Source organism: Trichosurus vulpecula, chromosome 7 (genome assembly GCF_011100635.1).
Source record: "Trichosurus vulpecula isolate mTriVul1 chromosome 7, mTriVul1.pri, whole genome shotgun sequence".
Lineage (NCBI taxonomy): Eukaryota > Metazoa > Chordata > Mammalia > Diprotodontia > Phalangeridae > Trichosurus > Trichosurus vulpecula.
The window spans coordinates 257,856,785-257,876,431 of record NC_050579.1 but is presented as its reverse complement, the minus strand read 5'-3'; the positions used below and the strand labels follow the sequence as shown (position 1 = coordinate 257,876,431).

The window sequence follows — 19,647 nt, the reverse complement described above, 5'->3', positions numbered from 1 at the left end:
TGATGCTCCCTTTCCTGTCTCTGGGTCTTCACACTGGCTGTGCCCTATGCCTAAAATGTGTACCCCTCTTCCCTCTCTCTCTTAGAATCTCTGGCTTCCTGCAAAAAGCAGATCAAATGTCACTAGTTTCTAGTACCTTTCATCGACTCTGTATGTATCTTTTCTATCTCTATGCACATGTTGTTTCCTTCATTAGAACATAAGCTCCTTGAGGAGAAGGATAGTTTTTTTTTTCTTTGTATCCTCAGTACTTATCACAGTACCCAGTACACAACAAGTATCTAATAAATGCTTATTGATGGATTGTAGTTCCAACTCCACAACTATCTTTGTGACCTAGGAAAGGTCACATTCTCTCTCTGGGTCTTGGTTTTCCCATATGTGGAGTGCCAGTGTTGGGGTAAATGATCTCTGGGGCCCCTTTTACAATTTTCGTGTTTTATGATATTGCAGCTATTACTAACTGCTTGGTGGGAAGAGATTCAGGGAGCTAAAGGGTATGTCTCTTTACACCACCCTCTCCTCTCCCTGAGATCTGTCGTTTTATGTACCCATGTGGGGAAAGAGACAATAGAAGTCAGGGAGGGAGATGAAGATGTTAAAAGGGGATGGATCTTAAAAATTTCACTGGAGCTAAGATTAGAATTCAATTTAAGTTCTATTGCCATAGTAAACAACTCAATGAGTGAGGCAGAAGTTTTTTAGTGTGATCTTTGCCAACACTGTGTGGTTAGTATATGGAAAGACTAAATAGAAAAGGCTTTTTGCTAGTATCAAATTCTGTCATTTACATAACTTTCTAGGGCTTAGACATAGAATTACAGAACTTCAGAGTTGAAAGGACTTTCGGAATTTATCTTAGAAAAAAAAAGCTCACATTGATATTGTCCTGATAAGTTTATGGAGTACTTCTTCACATCTCTGTGCCTGTATTTTTTGTAGATGAAGAAACAGAGGCTCAGAGAGATAGAGACTTGTCTATGGTCACAAAACTAGTAAATTGTTGCTGAGGTTTGAACCCAGGTCTCTAACTTCAAATCCAGAGCTCTTTCTACTATATTATGCGCAATTATTCACCTTACAGATGACTCACAGAATCTAAAAGCTGGAAAAAACCTCAGATAATACTGTACTTCAGAATCTCTCTCCAACAGCAACAAGTCATCCAGACTCCACTTTGATCTCCAACGTGATGGAACCTCTGGCCTCAATAAGCAGTTCATTCTACAAGCTCTAATTATTACGGTTTTTCTTACATCAAGCATTAATCTGCTGGTACCAAGCAGGACAAATCTATTCCCTTATGTATATGATAACTTTGGATACTGGAAGATAGCTATCATGTATCCCTTGGGCTTCTCTAATATTCAGTGCCTTTAGCTGATCCTTGTATGGCATTTTCTTCAGACCTCTCACTATCCTAGTCACTATCCTTTTGGACTCTAGTTTATTAGTCTTTCCTAAAGCATGGGAGAAATAAAGCATCCTAAAACATCTAGAAATAGTCTGACCAGAACTCATCTTTCTCCCCAAACCCTACCCTCAAACAGACTTCCCTATTTTTGTCAAGTGTATCGCCATTTTTCTAGTCCCCCAAATTCAAAACGTTGGGGTTATCCTCCACTCCTCAGTCTTGGTCATTGGTTGCCAACTTCTATTGTTTCTATCTCCAAAGCATCTTTTTCTTTGTATTTTTTGGGGTTTTTTTTTAATTTATTTTTAGTTTTCAACATTCATTTCCACAAGATTTTGAGTTCCAAATTTTCTCCCAATCTCTCCCGCCCCCCCCCCCCCCCGCCTCCCATAATGGCATACATTCTGATTACCTCTTCCCTCAATCTGCCCTCCCTTCTATCACTCCCCCCCCCATCTCCTTCCCTTCTATTTTCCTTTAGGGCAAGATAGATTTCTATACCCCATTGCTTGAATATCTTATTTCCCAGCTGCATGTAAAAATAATTGTAAACATCCAACTTTGAGCTCCACATTCTCTCCCTTCCTCCTTTCCCACCCATCCTCATTGAGAAGGCAAGCAATTCAATATAGGCTATATATATATATATAGATATATGTATACAGTTATGCAAAACACCTCCATAATAGTCATGTTGTGAAAGGCTAACTATATTTCCCTCTATCATTCCTGCCTCCATTCTCCTCCCACTCCTCATCCTCCTCCAAGATTCTCTACTTTGACCCTGTCCTTCCTCAAAAATGTTTGCTTCTGATTACCCCCTCCTCCTATTTGCCCCCCTTTCTATCATCCCCTCCCCTTCTCCCCTATCTTGTAGGGTAAGACAGATTTTCATACCCAATTGAGTGTGTATGCTATTCTTTCCTTAAGCCAAATCTGATGAGAGTAAGATTCACTCATTCCCTCTCACTTCCCCCCTCTTCCCGTCCATTGTAAAAGCTTTTTCTTGCCTCTTTTATGTGAGATAATTTACCCTATTCTACCTCTCCCTTTCTTCTTCTTCCAGTACATTCCTCTCTCACCCCTTAATTTTATTTTTTAGATAGTATCCCTTCATATTCAACTCACCCTGTGCCCTCTGTTTATATATACATAGTCCCTCCAACTACCCTAATACTGAGAAAGGTCTCATGAGTAACAAATATCATCTTTCCATGTAGGAATGTAAACAGTTCAACTATAACAAGTTCTTTATGATTTTTCTTTCCTGTTTACCTTTTCATGCTTCTGTTGAGTCTTGTATTTGAAAGTCAAATTTTCTATTCAGCTCTGGTCTTTTCATCAAGAATGCTTGAAATCCTCTATTTCACTGAATGTGAGTTTTGCTGGGTAGGTGATTCTTGGTTTTAATCCTAGCTCCTTTGACCTCCAGAATATCATATTCTAAGCCCTATGATCCCTTAATGTAGAAGCCGCTAAACCTTGCGTTATCCTGATTGTGTTTCCACAATACTTGAATTGTTTCTTTCTGGCTCCTTTTAATATTTTTTCCTTGACCTGGGAACTCTGGAATTTGGCTATAATATTCTTAGGAGTTTTCCTTTCGGGATTTCTGTCAGGAGGTGACTGGTGGATTCTTTCAATTTCTATTGTCCTCCTCTGGTTCTAGAATATCAGGGCAGTTTTCCTTGATAATTTCTTGAAAGATGATGTCTAGGCTCCTTTTTTGGTCATGGCTTTCGGTTAATCCAATAATTTTTAAATTATCTCTCCTGGATCTATTTTCTAGGTCAGTGGTTTTTCCAATGAGATATTTCACACTGTCTTCTGTTTTTTCATTCTTTTGGTTTTGTTTTATAATTTCTTGATTTCTCATGAGTCATTAGCTTCCATTTGCTCCATTCTAATTTTTAAGGAATTATTTTCTTCAATGAGCTTTTGGACCTCCTTTTCCATTTGGCCAATTCTGCTTTTTTTAAGGCATTCTTCTCCTCATTGGCTTTTTGCCATTTGGATTAGTCTATTTTGTAAGGTGTTATTTTCTTCAGCATTTTTTGGGTCTTCTTTAGCAAGCTGTTGACTCGTTTTTCATGATTTTCTTGCATCACTCTCATTTCTCTACCCAATTTTTCCTCTATTTCTCTTACTTGATTTTCAAAATCCATTTCTGAGCTCTTCCATAGTCTGAGACCAATTCACGTTTTTCTTGGAGGCTCTGGATGTAGGAGCTTTGACTTTGTGGTCTTCTTCTGTATGTTCTGTATGTTTTGATCTTCCTTGTCACCAAAGTAAGATTCTATAGTCTGAGTTTTTTTCCACTCTTTGCTCCATTTTCCCAGCTAATCACTTGACTTTTTAGCTCTTTGTTGAGGTGGGACTCTGCTTCCAGTGTGGAGGGCAGACTGTCCCAAGCTTCAGGGGTTGTGTGCAGCTGTTTTCAGAGATACTTCTATGAACCAGTAAATTTTTAGTTCTTCCAAGGTGGTATGATCAAAGGAGAGGTGTTTTCTCCTCTCCTGGCCTGTGCTCTGGTCTGTGAGTGACCACAAGCACTCTTTTCTGCCTTGGAACTGTACGGAGGATTCCCTCTCCACCGCCACCACAAGCTCCGCCATGCCAGCGCTCCTCCTTGCCCAAGGACCACCACCCAGGACTGCAACCCAGATCGAAGCATGGGCAAAGCAAGAGAATCCTGCCTCAGCACCACAAAGAGATCCCTACAGCCCACCTCTGATCAGCAGCTCAATCCTGCATTGTCTGTGGACCAAGAGCTCCAGAAGCAGCTGCTGCTGCTGCAACCATCACTGCCATGGCTGCTGCCCTGGGACCAGTGCCTGACTATGCTCCTCTCTCACCCAGGTCCAACAGACCTTTCCTACTGACCTTCTAACTTGTCTTTGGAGTTTGTGGGTTGAGAATTCTGGAAACCACCACAGATGCCAATGATTCAGTCCTCTGAGACCTGCTCTGCTCCTGCTCCTCTGTGCCTGCATGGCCCACACTGGCCTGTGCTCTTCTCTAAGACTGGTGCAACAGACCTTTCCTGTTGATCTTCCAGGTTGTCTTGGGCTGATAATTTGTTTCACTCTGTCACTTTGTGAGTTCTGCTGCTCTAGAATTCGTTTAGAGTCATTTTTACAGGTATTTGGAAGGGTGTGGGGGAGAGCTCAAGCAAATCCCTGCTTTTACTCTGCCATCTTGGCTTCCCCCTTGTCCCCTTTCTACATATCACTAAAGTCATCACTTTTCTTCAGACCCACATCACCTCTCACCAGGACTACTGCAATAGCTTCCTAATTGGTCTCCCTTGCCTCAAGACTCCCCCAAAGCAATTTGTCTCCATGCAACTGACAAAGTCTATACTTTGAGCACAGACCTGACCACACTCATTAAATCTGTTTCCCTATTATCTTTAAAATAAGATTTTAGCTCCGTTTTGCTTTGAAAGTCTTTTACAACTTGGCTACAGCTTGTCTTTCTTATAGTACTCATACATTATTTCCATTCCCGAACTCCACAATCTAGTCAAATTTACCTTCCTTCTGTTACTCAGAAATGGCATACCATCTCCCATCTCCATGCATTTGTACTGGCCATAGCCCATGCCTAGAAAGCACTTCTATTCTACTTTAAAAAAATATATCTATTTTATTTGTTTTGATTAGTCAAGATCTGTCTCCTACCCCAATTCTCCCCTCCCCCACTGAGAACACAAGAAAAACAAAACCCATTAAAAACACAGTCAATTGAGGCAAATTTCCATATGGGCTATATCCAAAAATATATTTGTCTCATTCTGCATGTCTCTTCACCTTTCAATCAGGAGGTGGGTAGCATGTTTCATCATTAGTCCTGGGGAATCCTGGTTCATCATTCTACTGATAAGAGTTCAGCATACATTTATCCTTGTTGTTGTTTCATCATTTTCAGTCATGTTTGACTCTTCTTGACCCCATGTGGGGTTTTCTTGGCAAAGATACTGGAGTGGTTTGCCATTTCCTTCTCCAGCTCATTTTACAGATAAGGAAACTGAAACAAACTGGGTTAAGTGACTTGCCCAGGGTCACACAGCTAGTAAGCATCTGAGACCAGATTTGAACTCGGGAAGATGAGTCTTTCTGACTCCAAGCCCAGAAGCCTATCCAACGGCACACACATCTATCTGCCCCAACACATTTATTATTAACACTTAAATTGTTCATCACCAATTTAAGGGTACCTTCTCAGATTGCCATTTTTGCTACCTCAAAAAAAAGCTATAAATACTTTTGTACATCCTTATTATTCTGCTATGTTTTCTGTACATCATTATTTTGCTTATTTCTCCTATCTTCCTAAATCTATCCTCCTTCTAATTACCCCTCCTTCATCCTCTGCTGTCCCTCCTATTTCACTGGTTGGGAGAATTTTATGTCTCAACTGGGTACAAATGGACATCTTCTTTCTTTTGATAAGTATAGATGATAGTGAGGTTCAAATGTCAGCCGCTCCTCCTTCCTTGTTTGTATGGATGTCTACTTGTGTACCCTAATTATGTGAGGTAATTTCCCCCACCTTCTTCTTCCTTCTCCCCCAGTATATTCCTCTTCTCCTCTTTCCATTCTTTAAGATAAGACATTGGTTTCAGAAAAACCTGGGAAGACTTATAGGAACTGATGCAAAGTAAAGTGAACAGAACCAGGAGAATATTATACACAGTAAGAGCAATATTACATGATGATCAACTGTGAATGCCTTAGCTATTCTCAGCAATACAATGATCCAAGACAATTCCAAAGGACTTATGATGAAAATGTTTTATCTACCTCCAGAGAAAGAAATGATGGAGTTAGAATGCAAATTGAAGCATATCTTAAAAAGCTTTCTTTATTTTTCTTGTTTGTTTTTTTTTTTCAGGGAAGGGGAGTAGGTGTCTGTGTTTTCTTTTGTAACATGGCTAATATGGAAATATGTTTTGCATGACTGCACATTTATAATTTATATCAAATTGCTTGCCTTTGAGGCAATGAGGGGGCAGGAGGAGAGGGCTGAGAGGGAATTTGGAACTCAAAATATTAAAAAAATGAATGTTAAAATTGCTTTATACATGTAATTGAGGAAAAAACCAAAATAACATATTTTTTTTAAAGATTATCAAGACATAACAGAACCAGACCCAGAACTTGTCTAATTGGACTCCTTCTATGAACTCTAATGATGATAGGGTTCAGAAAGTACACATGTATCATTTCCCATATTTGAAAGTAAACAGTTTATCCTTGTTTAGTTCTTTTGGGGAGGGGCAGGGCAATTGGGGTTAAGTGACTTGCCCAAGGTCACACAGCTAGTACATGTGTCAAGTGTCTGAGGCTAGATTTGAACTCAGGTCCTCCTGACTCCAGGGCTGGTGCTGTACTCACTGTGCCACCTAGTTGCCTCACCTTGTTTAGTTCTTTATGATTGTTCATCCTTGTTTTTTTTTTATGTTTCTCTTGCCTCTTGTGTTTGAATCTCAAAGTTTCTATGTAGCTCTGGTCTTTTCATCACAAATGCTTGGAAATATTCTCTATTATTAAAGGTCTATTTCTCCACTGTCCACCCCCACCCTGTAGCATTATATTCTATTTTGCTGGGTCATTCATGGCTATAAGCCCATATCCTTTGGTTTTGGAGTATAATATTCTAAATTCTCCACTCCTAAGGTGGTTTCTAAAGTATGTGTGATCCTGACTATAGCTCCTTGATACCTGAGGCTTTTTTTCTTTCTAGGTGATTACGGTATTTTTTTTTTTATGTTCCTTAGAGTTTTTAGTTTGGGATTTCTTTTGGGAGGTGACCCAACTGAACTTTTTATTTCTGCTTTGCCCTCTCATTCCAAGACACGTTGGTAGTTTTAAGAATTCTTGAAAAATGATGACTAGGCTCTTTTTATGACTGTGGTGTTAAGAGAATCAAATAATTCTTAGATTTTTTTCTCCTTGATCTGTTTTCTGGGTTAGTTGTTTTTCCTACGAGATACCTGTATTTTCTTCTAGTTTTTTTTCCAGACTTTTGAATTTGTTTTTAATATTTCTTGTTATCTTATGGAGTCACTGCCTTCTCTTTGGTCCATTCTAAGTTTATGGAATTTGTTGACTGGACAACAAAAGAAGTACAAAGTTTTGTTCCTCTTGTGCCGAGCTGTTAATTCTTTTCCAATACTTTCTATCATTTCTTTTCTATTTTTTTCCTGAAGTACTATCATTTCTACAGAAACATTTTAAAACATTTAAAACATTTACTTCATCTCTTCCAGGAATTCTAATTGAGTTTGTGTTCAAGCTGTGTTTTTCTCTGAGGCATTGCTTACAGATGTTTTGGAGTCATTCTCTTCTTCTGTGTTTGTGTCTTGGACATCCTTGTCACCATAATAGTCATTATGGCAGGGTTCTTTTTTTTTGGCCCATTTTCCCAGGCTTCTTCCTGATTTCAGACTTGATTTTAGGGGTGAGTTTGCCACACTTCTGGAAGGAACATTTGGACTAATCCTACTGCTGCTTTCTTGGGGTATTAAGTATTGTGTCATTCTAGGATCTCGGAGATTGACTTCAGACCTGTAAGCTTTCAGTACTCCCAAAGTGATCTGGTCCAAGATAAAGTCTGATTGCTGCCCTCCTGGTCTGAGCTCTGCAACTTCTTGACTTGGGTTTTGGTCTGTGTAAGGCTCTGCCCCTATAATCTAGCTAGAAAACTATTGGTTCAGAGAGATGGAATTGTAGACTCCCTTTCGAACTCAGATTTTTGCCTTCGTTATTCCTCTGCAGACTGGGATAAATGCTGGAAGTGAGATCTTTGCTCTGGGTCTGACATCTAAACCAGGCTGCTGCTGCTGGCTTTTGACCTTCCTCCTCGTCAGTACATTGCCTAGTGCCTCCCTACCGGAGATGCCAGTCTCTTTTTAGTCTGCCCTGAGCCTGTGACTGGGAACTAGATAGCTGCAAGTTCAAACCTGTCCCAGTTGCAGTGACCTGGTATAGGCCTGGAAGTGCCCCTTATCGGCCTGGGAACTACTCTCCCACAGGCACACAGCTTCTTCCTGGGCACTAGAGCTTTCCATACACGGTGTGCTACTGGCTCACCCCAGTCCCTAGGCCTCTCTGTCTTCTTCTGCTGTGCTGGGCTATATAAATGACTCACTGTTGTTCTCAGTTTCCTCACTGGGATTTGGTCTGGTGCATTTTCTAGATCTGTTTGGAGAAGTATGTACACTGAAGCATACCACACTGTTTCCTATCCTTCTACCACCTTGGCTCTGCTTCCTCCTCCTCAATTTCAAATCATAGAATCCCTCACTTCCTTCAAGACTCAGCTCAAGAACCACTTTTTACACAATGCTCACAAATGCTAATCCCCTCCCTCCCTAATTACCTTTTAGTTAACCTTACCTTATATTTATTTTGTATTTACTATGTATATAGTTTTACATGTACTGTCCCAAAATGAAAGCTCCTTAAGAGCAAGAATTTTAATTTTTTGGTTTTTTCATCAAAGCCTACAATAGAGCCTGGCACATAGTAAGTGCTTAATAAATGCTTTTTGGTTGACTGGACAGGGCTGAATATTCTGTCCCTCTTCTGGATATTATGATTCTCCTAATGCAGCCTAGAATAACATTAGATTTTTGGGGAATGGCACATCACACTATTGACTCCTATTAAGCTTGCAATCTACTACACATACCTCCTTCTGATTTTTTTCATATGCCACTTCTTCCCCATTATATACTTGTGAAAGATTTTTTTCAACCTAAGCATAGTAACTTTACAATTGTTTCTACTAAATTTCACTTTATTTGATTCAGTCTACCTGCATCATGAACCTTCAATTACCTCCTTATCCTCCCTAGAATCCTTAACAACCTGCTATCTGAGACACCCAGTATTTTGTTTTACATAGCTCTGCAACAACTATCCTGTACTGTGGCTCCAAGAACCTGTAGCACGTGCAGCAGCTATACCCCACTAAAACCACCTCAGAAGATAGGCTGTACCAGGTTGTGGGTAACTGAATGGCCTCAAAACTGGCACTGAGTTAGGGGGATGTCTACCCCAAGCATGTAAAGACTTTCCCTAGTGGAATGGGCGAATGAGAACAATTAGTTCCAATGGCTAGGAAGGCAGCTGAAGCCAATGCTCTGGAGTGCTTAGAGTTGGGTCCATTATCCACTGCATCCCAGCCCATCACTAGTCATCTTGACTTTTGTCCTGCTACCTGTATCAGTAAGGTGATACAGAACCACACAGGCATTTTGACAATTATCATCTATATAGTTATTATTGCCTTAATGATACACCACCAGACTTTGATGACTCAGGAAGAGTGAGACTGATGACTTTGTGCAGCTCTGCCTCACTTAAACTCAATTCATGAACAAGCAAAGACATCATCCATGATGTCACTGGTCCTCCTTGAAAACGAAGGACAAAGAACAACATCCTGTATTGTGTTGCATTAGGGTGATCTATGGTTTCTTACTCCTCTACTTAACTAAATTTTTTGTCTACTTAGCATTTAATATGGTGCCTACACACATAATATGCACGTTTGTTGAACAAATAAAAATGTGTATATATAGGAACGTTGAGGCCCATATCTCAAATAAGACTTGAATAGGAATGAGTGTAAGGAAGAAGGTACTTACCTCTCAGAGAACAGAGAGGCATGAAGCCTTCTCTGAAACATACGTCCCTCCCTGATATACCCAGTCAGTAATGACTCTTTCACTTCAGGAATTCAAATAGTATTTTATATTTCTTAGTCACTCATTTATTATTTCATATTCTAGTTATTATCCTAAAGTCCTCCTTGGATGTTTTATCATAGTTTTATCATCAGTGTACCCCTGAAGTCTCAAAAATTATGCCAACAGAATGCAAGTTTTGGCAGGTCCTACTGGGCTGGAAAAAATTTTGAGTATAGCATTAGAGAGAATTGTTTGAGGAGCAGCCTAGTAAAATTCAGAACAACTCATGAAATCATCTACTAAGTATGAATTGGTTGTGACCTGCATCAATGGAGGGAGAACCCACACAAATGAAATCATAGATCTTTTTGAAATATCTGTTTATGGGTTATATCTCCCTACAAAAGTGATTAATAAGCTAATGTCTGATTATTTTGTCTAATAATTAATAATAGATGACTAATGAGCTTTAAGGTTGATGATGTACTTTACATGCATTATCTCATTTAATCTTCAAAAGAGCCCTGTCTTATAGAGCAGAAAAACTCTTAATCAGAGAAGCTAAATCATTTGCCCACAGTCCCACAACTAGGATTCGAATCCAGGTTTCTCTGGACTCTAAATCCATTACTCTTTCCACTTACTACCACATTGCCTTTTAAAAGGAATGTTCATCTGGGTTCGAAATTTTCCTGTGTCCAACAAAGTCTGCATTATATTCTTCAGTCTGACTCTGTATTCCTTTTGGCCACCTTGAAATACGTGACTAACAGTGGGATATATGTGTCAAAGGTTATAAATGCTTTAGTCATTTCCTTCAAATAATCCCAAATTGCTTTCTAGAATGGTTGGACCAATTCATAGCTCTACCAACAGTAGAGCTATGTGTAGCAAATGTACTTGGCTTTTCAAACTCCCTCCACTGTTTTCATTTTTCCATCTTTGCCTTTTCATCTTTCATCTTTGCTGGTTATAAGATGAAACCACAGAGTTGTTTGGATCTGCAGTTTTTTTTGTGTGTTTTGGAGCAATCTCTCATATGGTTATTAATAATTTAAAATTCTTTGAGAATTGTTTATTCATGCCCTTTGACTACTTATATCCTCTGGGCAATGGCTCTTTGTCTAATATATTCTATGCCATCACTTTAATACAAACCAGGCTCTCTGTAAATGATACCATAACCTGTGCTATCCCTTCATGGGTAAGTTTACTAAATGAGAGAGGAGGAGTGGATTTAGCCTTCTTTCTGCTTCCCAGTGCCAATTCCAAATCACTAACCTATCACCCCATTCACTTCTACCTTATATTTTACTTTCTTCAAGATGAAGCTTGGGCACTACCTTTTATACTAAGGGTTCTTAACCACTTGGTGTGTCACGGACTCCTTTGGCAGTTGGATGAAGCCCCCAGACCCTTTCTCAGAATAACATTATTTTAAAAATTCATAATGGAAGGAAATGTTAAATTTCAGTTAGAGGTTAGTGAAAATAAAGATGTAGTTTTCTTCTCATCCAAGTTCACAGACTCCCAGAAATCCATCCCATGGATCCCATCCATGGAACCCTCCAGGTTGAGAACCTCTGTTCTAGAGATTTCTACATTTTCCTGATCTTAACTTCTAGGAGTTCTTTTTATTCAAATCATGTTTGTTCATACTACCCTCCACAGTCTTCTGCCACTGACCCAGTGACCCCTGTTTCTACCTTCCTAAATTACTTCAACATAGTGATCACATTTTCATACTCTATCCTAATCCCTCCAATCATGGGATGAAAGTGCTTTGGATACTGGATCTTTAGGGAGTCAAAAATGGAGAGGTCCCAAGAGGTGGCTATCTAGAAAAGAGTTAGATGACAGGGATGAGAAAGAATAGCTTAATTGGGCTAGGCACTGTCCCCTGGGCACTAAAGGTTTGGAATCTTTAAAATGTTAGACAGATAATTCTCTCAAAGTCCCTCGGAGAGTTTGAGAAAGAGGGGCCCACAATGCGGGAAAAGGTCAAGGAGAAGTTACCTGCCATAAATTTTCTTGACTATTCATCTTGGCAAATTACTGTCCCAATACTGATGCCCTCATGCTTCTTTTCAGACTCATACAAAAAGGTACCCTTCTTTCTCAAGATAACCCATGTATCTCTATTGTGGATCCTATCCTTAGTGTAAGAGCTTGGGATTATAGATTTAGAATTGGAATAGACCTCTATATCATTAAGGCAAGATTCATGGCCTTGAGGATGACCATGAACATACCTGAATGGTTTGGAATCACAAAGTATGAAAAACTCTCTATGTAGAAGGCAGAGGAAGTATAACATTTATTTAGACTCCAGAGGATCAGATCTGAGAACCAATACCCCCAATTCGATATAGTAGTAATTATATTTCAAAACCAGTAAGCCCACCTCAATGTAGTAACAAGGAAATTATAACACAGTATTATAGCAAGGAACCGAGTCATCCTGTAACCTTCCCGCTGCTAGGGCCTTCCTGTAAACAATCACTCAAGAATCCGAACCCTTGCTCAAGACTCTCTTCTGCAGCTCTGCTAATGCTGGTTCTCTCAATGTCTGTTCTTCAGCACCCTCTTGATGTCTGCTGCCTCAATGTCTTCCTCTCAGTTCTGCAGCTCTCAGTTCTGTTCCTCTTCAGTTATGCTCTTCTCCAATTCTGATCCTCTCCGATTTATACAGTCCTCTCCTTTTATACAGTCCTAGCAGGCATCTGATTTGCTAGAACTCAGGTCTCTGATTGGCTGAATTCTTGATTCACTAGAACTCAGTGCACATATCATTGGCTCTGGTCTTAGTAACTCCTCTTAGGGTCCTAAGGACTTCACGCCCACATGGCTTAGCACCTAGTAAGTAGGGGCTTTAGGCCTACTTACAAACAAAGATATAATCAAGCTTTCCCACCTAGTCCCGCCTGAGGCCTATTGAACAGGTGGGGAAGATCTTCGATCACATTAATACTACAACCTCAGAAGTCATCTAGCCTTTATTTTACAGGTAAACGGAGGCCCACAAAGGTTTAATGGTTTGCCCATGATAACCTAGGTAGTACCATATTTAACCATGTAATCATTGCACCCTGTTTTTTCAGTCCAAAAATTGGTTTATAACCTTTCATTGCATAATCATCACATGGTATAATTCTATTCATCCTGCCACTTAAAAGGTAAACAGAGCAGCAGTGTATTCACCTGTGGCATATGGATATGCATTTATCGCTCACGAATTGCAAGCCACCAGTCTAGAATTCTCAGCGCAGGCACACTGTCAGCATATTTCCGAGAGTCGAATTGCGTGGTTTGTTTAGAATGCTGCAGTATTAATAGTACTGTCACTCAACTCAATGAAGAGCGGTAGGTGCAAGGGGAGTGGGTGGGCAGGCAAAGCTACCATGAGCAAGTCACCGGACATGGTAGGACTTGCATCTTCCCAAGCTAGCTAAACCGAACGGCTCATGAACGGCTCATCTACCTTAATGTGCGAAGCATTTCTTTCTGAATGTGGGTAAATATAAAAACTACTCTGTGGGCTTCAAGCTGAAAGTGATTATGTTTGCTGAACAGAATGGAAGTAGAGCTGTGAAAAGAGTTTTCAATGAGTGAAAAGTTGGCGCAAGACTAGTGGAAACTAAAAGACAAGCAATACTGGCACAATTTTTAAAAGTTTTACATAATGGTCACACCCCACTTATTTGTGAAAAAAATGTCATAAACTCTGCAACGATTATGTGATGAAATATGGTAAATGACAAAGTCAGGATCTGAATTGAGTTCCTGTGACTCCAAGTTCAATTCACTTTCCACTGCCATTTGTTCATTCAACAGGCATTCATTAGGAATTAGAAAAACAAAACCAGGTTCTTGATTCCAAAATAACACCTTTCCTCTATGGTACCCTCAATTTCTACATTTCAGAATTCTCCTCTTTATTTTAACATGAGCAAGTCTTGACATTTGTATGTACAAATGAATTTATCTCCTTGTTTTGTTGGTCAGATTCAAGGACAAAAAAAAAAACTGATAATGTACCTGGTGACTTAAGGAAAGTAATAAGAGCCGTTCATCTCTTCCTTCCCTAACCCCTTGCTTTTGTAGGAGATATGATTATATTCTAAGGACGGTTGGACTAGAGAAGAGAAGGAAAAAGAATAATGAATTATAGCTACTGCTAAAAGATAAAGAGAAGCAGGAGCTATCTGTGAACTTGAGGACGAAGGGCACCTAAATAAATTGAGGACAGGATGTTCTGCTGATGTGCATTAATGAAGATTATATAGTAAGGGTCAATAGCAACTATGAAGGGACATCTAGTAGAGATGACTGAATGACACTTGGGGAAAAGCAAGGGAGGAATAATATTTACATGGTCAAGAAGAAGGATAAGTCTTAATGAATATAATGCTCTGTTTTCAGATGCTAAATTGGAATCAGGCTAATACGGCTGAGAGCTGATTTCATTGCTGGAACTTTGTAGAGTCAATAAACACATAAACGTGTTTAGTGTGTCTGCCTTACTCTGTGAGCCGGCTCTCTACTAGATAGGGAGAAGAGAGGAGAAAAAAGCAGAGAGAGTTCTAGAGTTTGAGAAAGAGAGGCCGATAATGGGGGAAAAGCTCCAAGAGCAACAGCTTTCACTGCCCCATCCTTCACCTGTTGCCTCTATGGTCCCATTACTCAATTCTGAGTAATTTGGCATAGTTACAACTAGCATTTATATAACACTTTGAGGGTTTGCAAAGTATTTCACAAATATTAACTCATTAATTAGCAACTCTGAGAGGTAGGTGCTATTGTTAATCCCCATTTTACAGATAAGGAAACTGAGGCAGACAGAGGTTAGTGACTTGCCTAGGGTCACACAGCTGGTGTCTGAAGTCACATTTGAACTCTGGTCTTCCTGACTCCAGGCCTAGGACTCTGTCTACTGTGTCATTTAGCTTCTTCTATAAAATTACTCTCTTGTAATTATTAATTCTTGCCAACTGCCTCTGCTGATACTTATCAGTGATTTGTATATTACTTACAGTATTAGAGAGTTGCCTGAAAGCAGTGAGAGATTAAGTGACTTGCCCACAGCCACGCAGCTGGTGGTTGTAGGAAGCAGAATTCATCCTGCCTCTTCTTGACTCTGCGGCTGACTATACCACTACACCATACTGCTTCTCGCTTTACTCCTGCAGGCGCTTAATAAATGTTTGCTGAATCGAATGGATATAATCTAGGCTCTTTAATCTGTAAATCAAGGCTTTCCAATATTCTGGCCTTCCCTAACAACCTACCACTGCTACTGTTATTACTACATAGCATTTATATAGAACGTTAAGGTTTGCAAAGCATTTTATGAATATTATTTTATCCTCACAATAACCCTGGAAGGTAGGGGCTATTATTCTGCCCGTTTTACAGAGGAGAAAACTGAGGGAGGTAAAGCTCACTCAGGGGCTTGCCCAGAGTCACACAACTTTTAAGTGTTGGGATTTGAATCTGGAGGTTCTTGACTCCCCAGTTAGCACTAAATCCATGAAGCAACCTGGCTGCCTCAAATACTACACATTAACTGCTCCAATCAGCCTTGTCTTTTCACTGTCCTGTCACCCACACTTAAAACTTTCTCTCCCCCTCTGTTTATCACCTCTATTTAAATCCCAGCCATACTGCAGAGAACAGCTCAGATTCTACATCCTCTATGAAGCCTTCCCTGACCATCCCTGGACACAGTGTCTTTTCCTTCTTTAAGTTCTCTAATTACTTATTATTGGTACTATTCATGTACGTGATATGTGTTCACATACTTTCTTACGTCATTATGTAAGCATTTCTTCTAAGTTTGTAGCTCGTTTCCCCAGTAAGATAAACTCTCAGAACATCCTCTCATCATAATACTCTATATTCCAGTTTGTCTGTATCCAAGATAGTGCCCTACACAACGTGGAGGATTTATCCCCAGCACCTAGCACAGTATGTTGGTAGTCAGTGGATTCTTAATAAACATTTGTTGAATGAAATTGAATAGTAACTACTGTCTTAATGAATGAAAGAGGTAGGTACAGAGGAGTACAATAAGCAGGTAGGGCTCAATTACTGTGAAGTATACAAGGATAAGCTTAGTCTTTTTAGGGAAGAGGTCTTTGAAAAAAATATAGTTGGATAATGAAACAAGGAAACAGAACAAGGGAAAAAAAGACATACCCATACTTTGAGAACCAAGATGACATTTCAGGAAAGAAAGAGTAAACCCCAACTCATCTTGAACCTGGCTTTCTGGGGCAAAGCAGTCACTCCCTCCTCCTCTGTACTCTTCTCTTGAAGAAAAGCAGAATTCTGAAAAGGAAGACCTGGGAGGTAAATTTGACTTCATAGATATCGTTGAAATTGGGTAGGGCAAGACCTATGATTGGAACATGGTTCTGGATGAGTATACCTGATTCAAAGGAAACAGAAGAAATAAAAGGAGGGAGGGGTAGAATTGTATGTTAAGAATATACATTCATGTGAGGAAATCTAGCTACCAGAGTGAGACACATGGTGGATGGCATTTGGGTAAAGTTCAATGGAGGTGTCATAGAATCATAAAGCTAGAGAGGGCAGGCAGGCGGTCAATAAGCATTGATTAAGCACCTCTTCCTAAGATAATTCAAATGGATTGTCAAATTCCGGAGATCACCTATCAAGATAAGGTACTGGACACTGAGGTCCTTTCTCAAGCTAAAGTGCCAAGCATTCAAACTCCATTGCAGAGAGTGCAACTCTGATGGGCTGGTCACATTGTCCAAATGCAAAACATATGTTTGCCTAAAAGACTATTTTATGGAGAGTTCATGCAAAGCAGGTGTTCACATGGTAGTAAGAAAAAGCAATACAAGGATGCTCTAAAGGTCTTTGTGAAGAACTTTGGAATCAATTTCATGACATGGGAGATACTGGCAAATTTTACATATTGATCTGTCTCTACAGCAGAAAAAAAAGCAAGTAAAGGAAAGAGAATGAATATGGAAGTATGGTGCAGTCCAGTAATAATGTTAAAATTCAGAATTAATTTGGGCTGATTAAGAAAGCTAAGGATAACCCCCCAAAAGGATGTTTTCACAATATTAGGGGGGAAAGGGAGACCAATGGAGGGACAGGATTGATGTTGGGAATGAGTGGGATACTGACAACAGCATGGCTTCATCACGAGCAAGTTAAGCCAGACTAACCACATCTCCTTTTCTGATAGTGTTACTAAGCTGTAGATTAGAAGGATATTGTGGACGTAGTCTACCCAAATTTTTAGCAAATCATTTGATAAATATCACATGCTATTCTTATAGAAAAGAGAGAGAGATATAGACTAGTACAATTAGATGGAGTAATAAGTAGTTTTAGTGGACTGACTCAGAGTAGTTAATTATCAACTTGAAGGGCTCCAGTGCTGTGCCTCTTGGATTTAAGGTTGGCTCTGTGCTATTTAACATTTTTATCGATAGTGTGGGTAAAAGTACAGATTCATCAATTTTCCAAGTAACATAAAGTAGGAAGATATAGCTAACACACTGAGGAAGAGTCAGGATCCAAAAAGATATTGACAGGTTAGAACATGAGGGTGGATTTAATATGGATACGTGGAAAATCTTCTACTTGGATTCAAACATCAAGTTAACTAGTACAGGATGTGAGAGGTGTAATTAATCAGTACTCTACCTAAAAAAGGATCAAGGTGGTTTAGAAGACAAGCTCAGTGTCAGCAGCATAATACAGGAGAAAAAAAAAACTTATGTGATCTGAGCCAGCATTAAGAGAGGTAGCGTCCAAGAATATGGTGATAGTCTCAATGGACTCTGTTCTAGTCCAAGCACATCTGGAGTGACTGTAAGTTACTTTAGCAGGGTAATCAGGATGCTGAAGGACCTCCACAGGACAATCAGTTGTAGGAAAAGGGGGTAAGCCTGAAGAAGAAAAGACTCACGGCGATATGATTACCTTCAACTTTTTGAATAGTTAGCATGTGGAAGAGATAAAAAAAAAACTGTCACAAACAGAGGCTGAATTTATCAGGTATGCTGTACTAGGAATTTTTTTTCAGGAATGGGTTGGACTAGGCCACTGATGTCCTTAATGTGAAAAAAAAATAAGTAAAATGAAAAGACCATTGCTGCTTTATAGCTCTCAGACTCAACTAGCCTAGAAACCTTCCCATATCAGCTGGATGTGTTAACAGATCCACCCTCCAAATCTAGGGATCAGGGTCCATCTAAGAATAGCTTAACTTCCTCCTAAGATCAGAGAAGATGCATGGATAATGCTGCAAGTGACCCTCACTTTGCCTCTCTACCTGAGTGCACAAGGAAATGCAAAACGCAGGTAACACTCTAAGAATCTGGGGACAGTTAGAAAATGTCGCTCTCTGAAATTAATAAAAATCAAAATATGGATGAGAATAACCAGATGTAGAAATAACCTATAAGAGAGTTTAAAAATGAATTGCTAATGATACCAAGGTCTCTCCCAATTCTCTTCTCAGTGATATATGCCAATATACTAAATCTCTTCCCATCAATCTGATTTTCCTAATCTGACTAGACTGACTTTCCCTCACCAATTGTATTTTTCACCCCTGTCCATATGCTCTTGGATTAAGTCTATAGAATTAATCATTTCCTTCTTGTTTTATGGATATTGTGACATCACTCAAGTTCTGGTAGACTGGTTGATGATTATTGCTAGTGTTACTTCTTCATGTAAATCTCCAGTTTCTCTCTTGAAAATCCGGTGAGAGTTTCTGTCTCAAGCTTGTTTTTCTTTTACTGATTTTTTTTTTTGCAGGGGGGAAGGTAGGGCAATTGGGGTTAAGTGACTTGCCCAAGATCACACAGCTAGTAAGTGTGTCAAGTGTCTGAGGCCAGATTTGAACTCAGGTCCTCCTGACTCCAGGGCTCAAGCTTGTCTTTCAAGATGGACTATATATAGTTCTAGGGAAATATGTAGCAGGGGGGAGGCCTATCCCTTTAATTTTATTTTCAAGAGTCTAGCTTGTCTTCTTCCTAGGAAAAGAGGGACCTAGAACCCGAGGGGGAAATATGTCTTCAGCTAGAAAATTTTCTTCCTAGAACTCAAATATCTATTCCAAAGCAAGGACCCAAATCGCAGAAAGAGTAGGTGAGACCAGTCAAGATAGCAAGGTATAGCGGATGGAGTGTACTAACGGAGCCAGGGAGATCTGTGGTTAAGTCCTGAATCTGACAGATACTAACTGCTTCTCAGTGTCCCCAGGCACTCTCTAAAACGAAGTGACAGAGAATTAAAGACGTGATTTTCACATCAAGAGTTTCCTACACTAATGAAATGGGGAGGAGGAGAGAGACTTCGTGACTCCAGGCAGAGTCTACACAACTTCAGGCACTGAGAGATCCCAAGTCACACCCACACATTCTGCTTTCCCAGAATATCAGATAGGATACTAATGATTAAGTGAGTAAATAAGGCCGTGTGGAGAAAGAGGAAGGGAATAAGGATTTATTACATGCCTACTGTGTGCCAAGCACTG

The 19,647-nt window shown here is 39.7% G+C and overlaps 1 protein-coding gene across 1 annotated transcript in view; it reads right to left on the bottom strand.

The window, feature by feature from the left end:
• The window catches only part of LOC118856824 (zinc finger protein 286A-like), a 48,419-nt gene extending 32,044 nt beyond the window's left edge, over window positions 1-16,375 (bottom strand). Inside the window, exon 1 of the mRNA XM_036767339.1 lies at window positions 16,314-16,375. Within this exon, the coding sequence (XP_036623234.1) occupies window positions 16,314-16,317 (4 nt within the window). The 5' untranslated portion in view covers window positions 16,318-16,375. The remainder of the gene's footprint in view (window positions 1-16,313) is intronic.
• Between the last annotated feature and the right edge of the window lie 3,272 nt (window positions 16,376-19,647).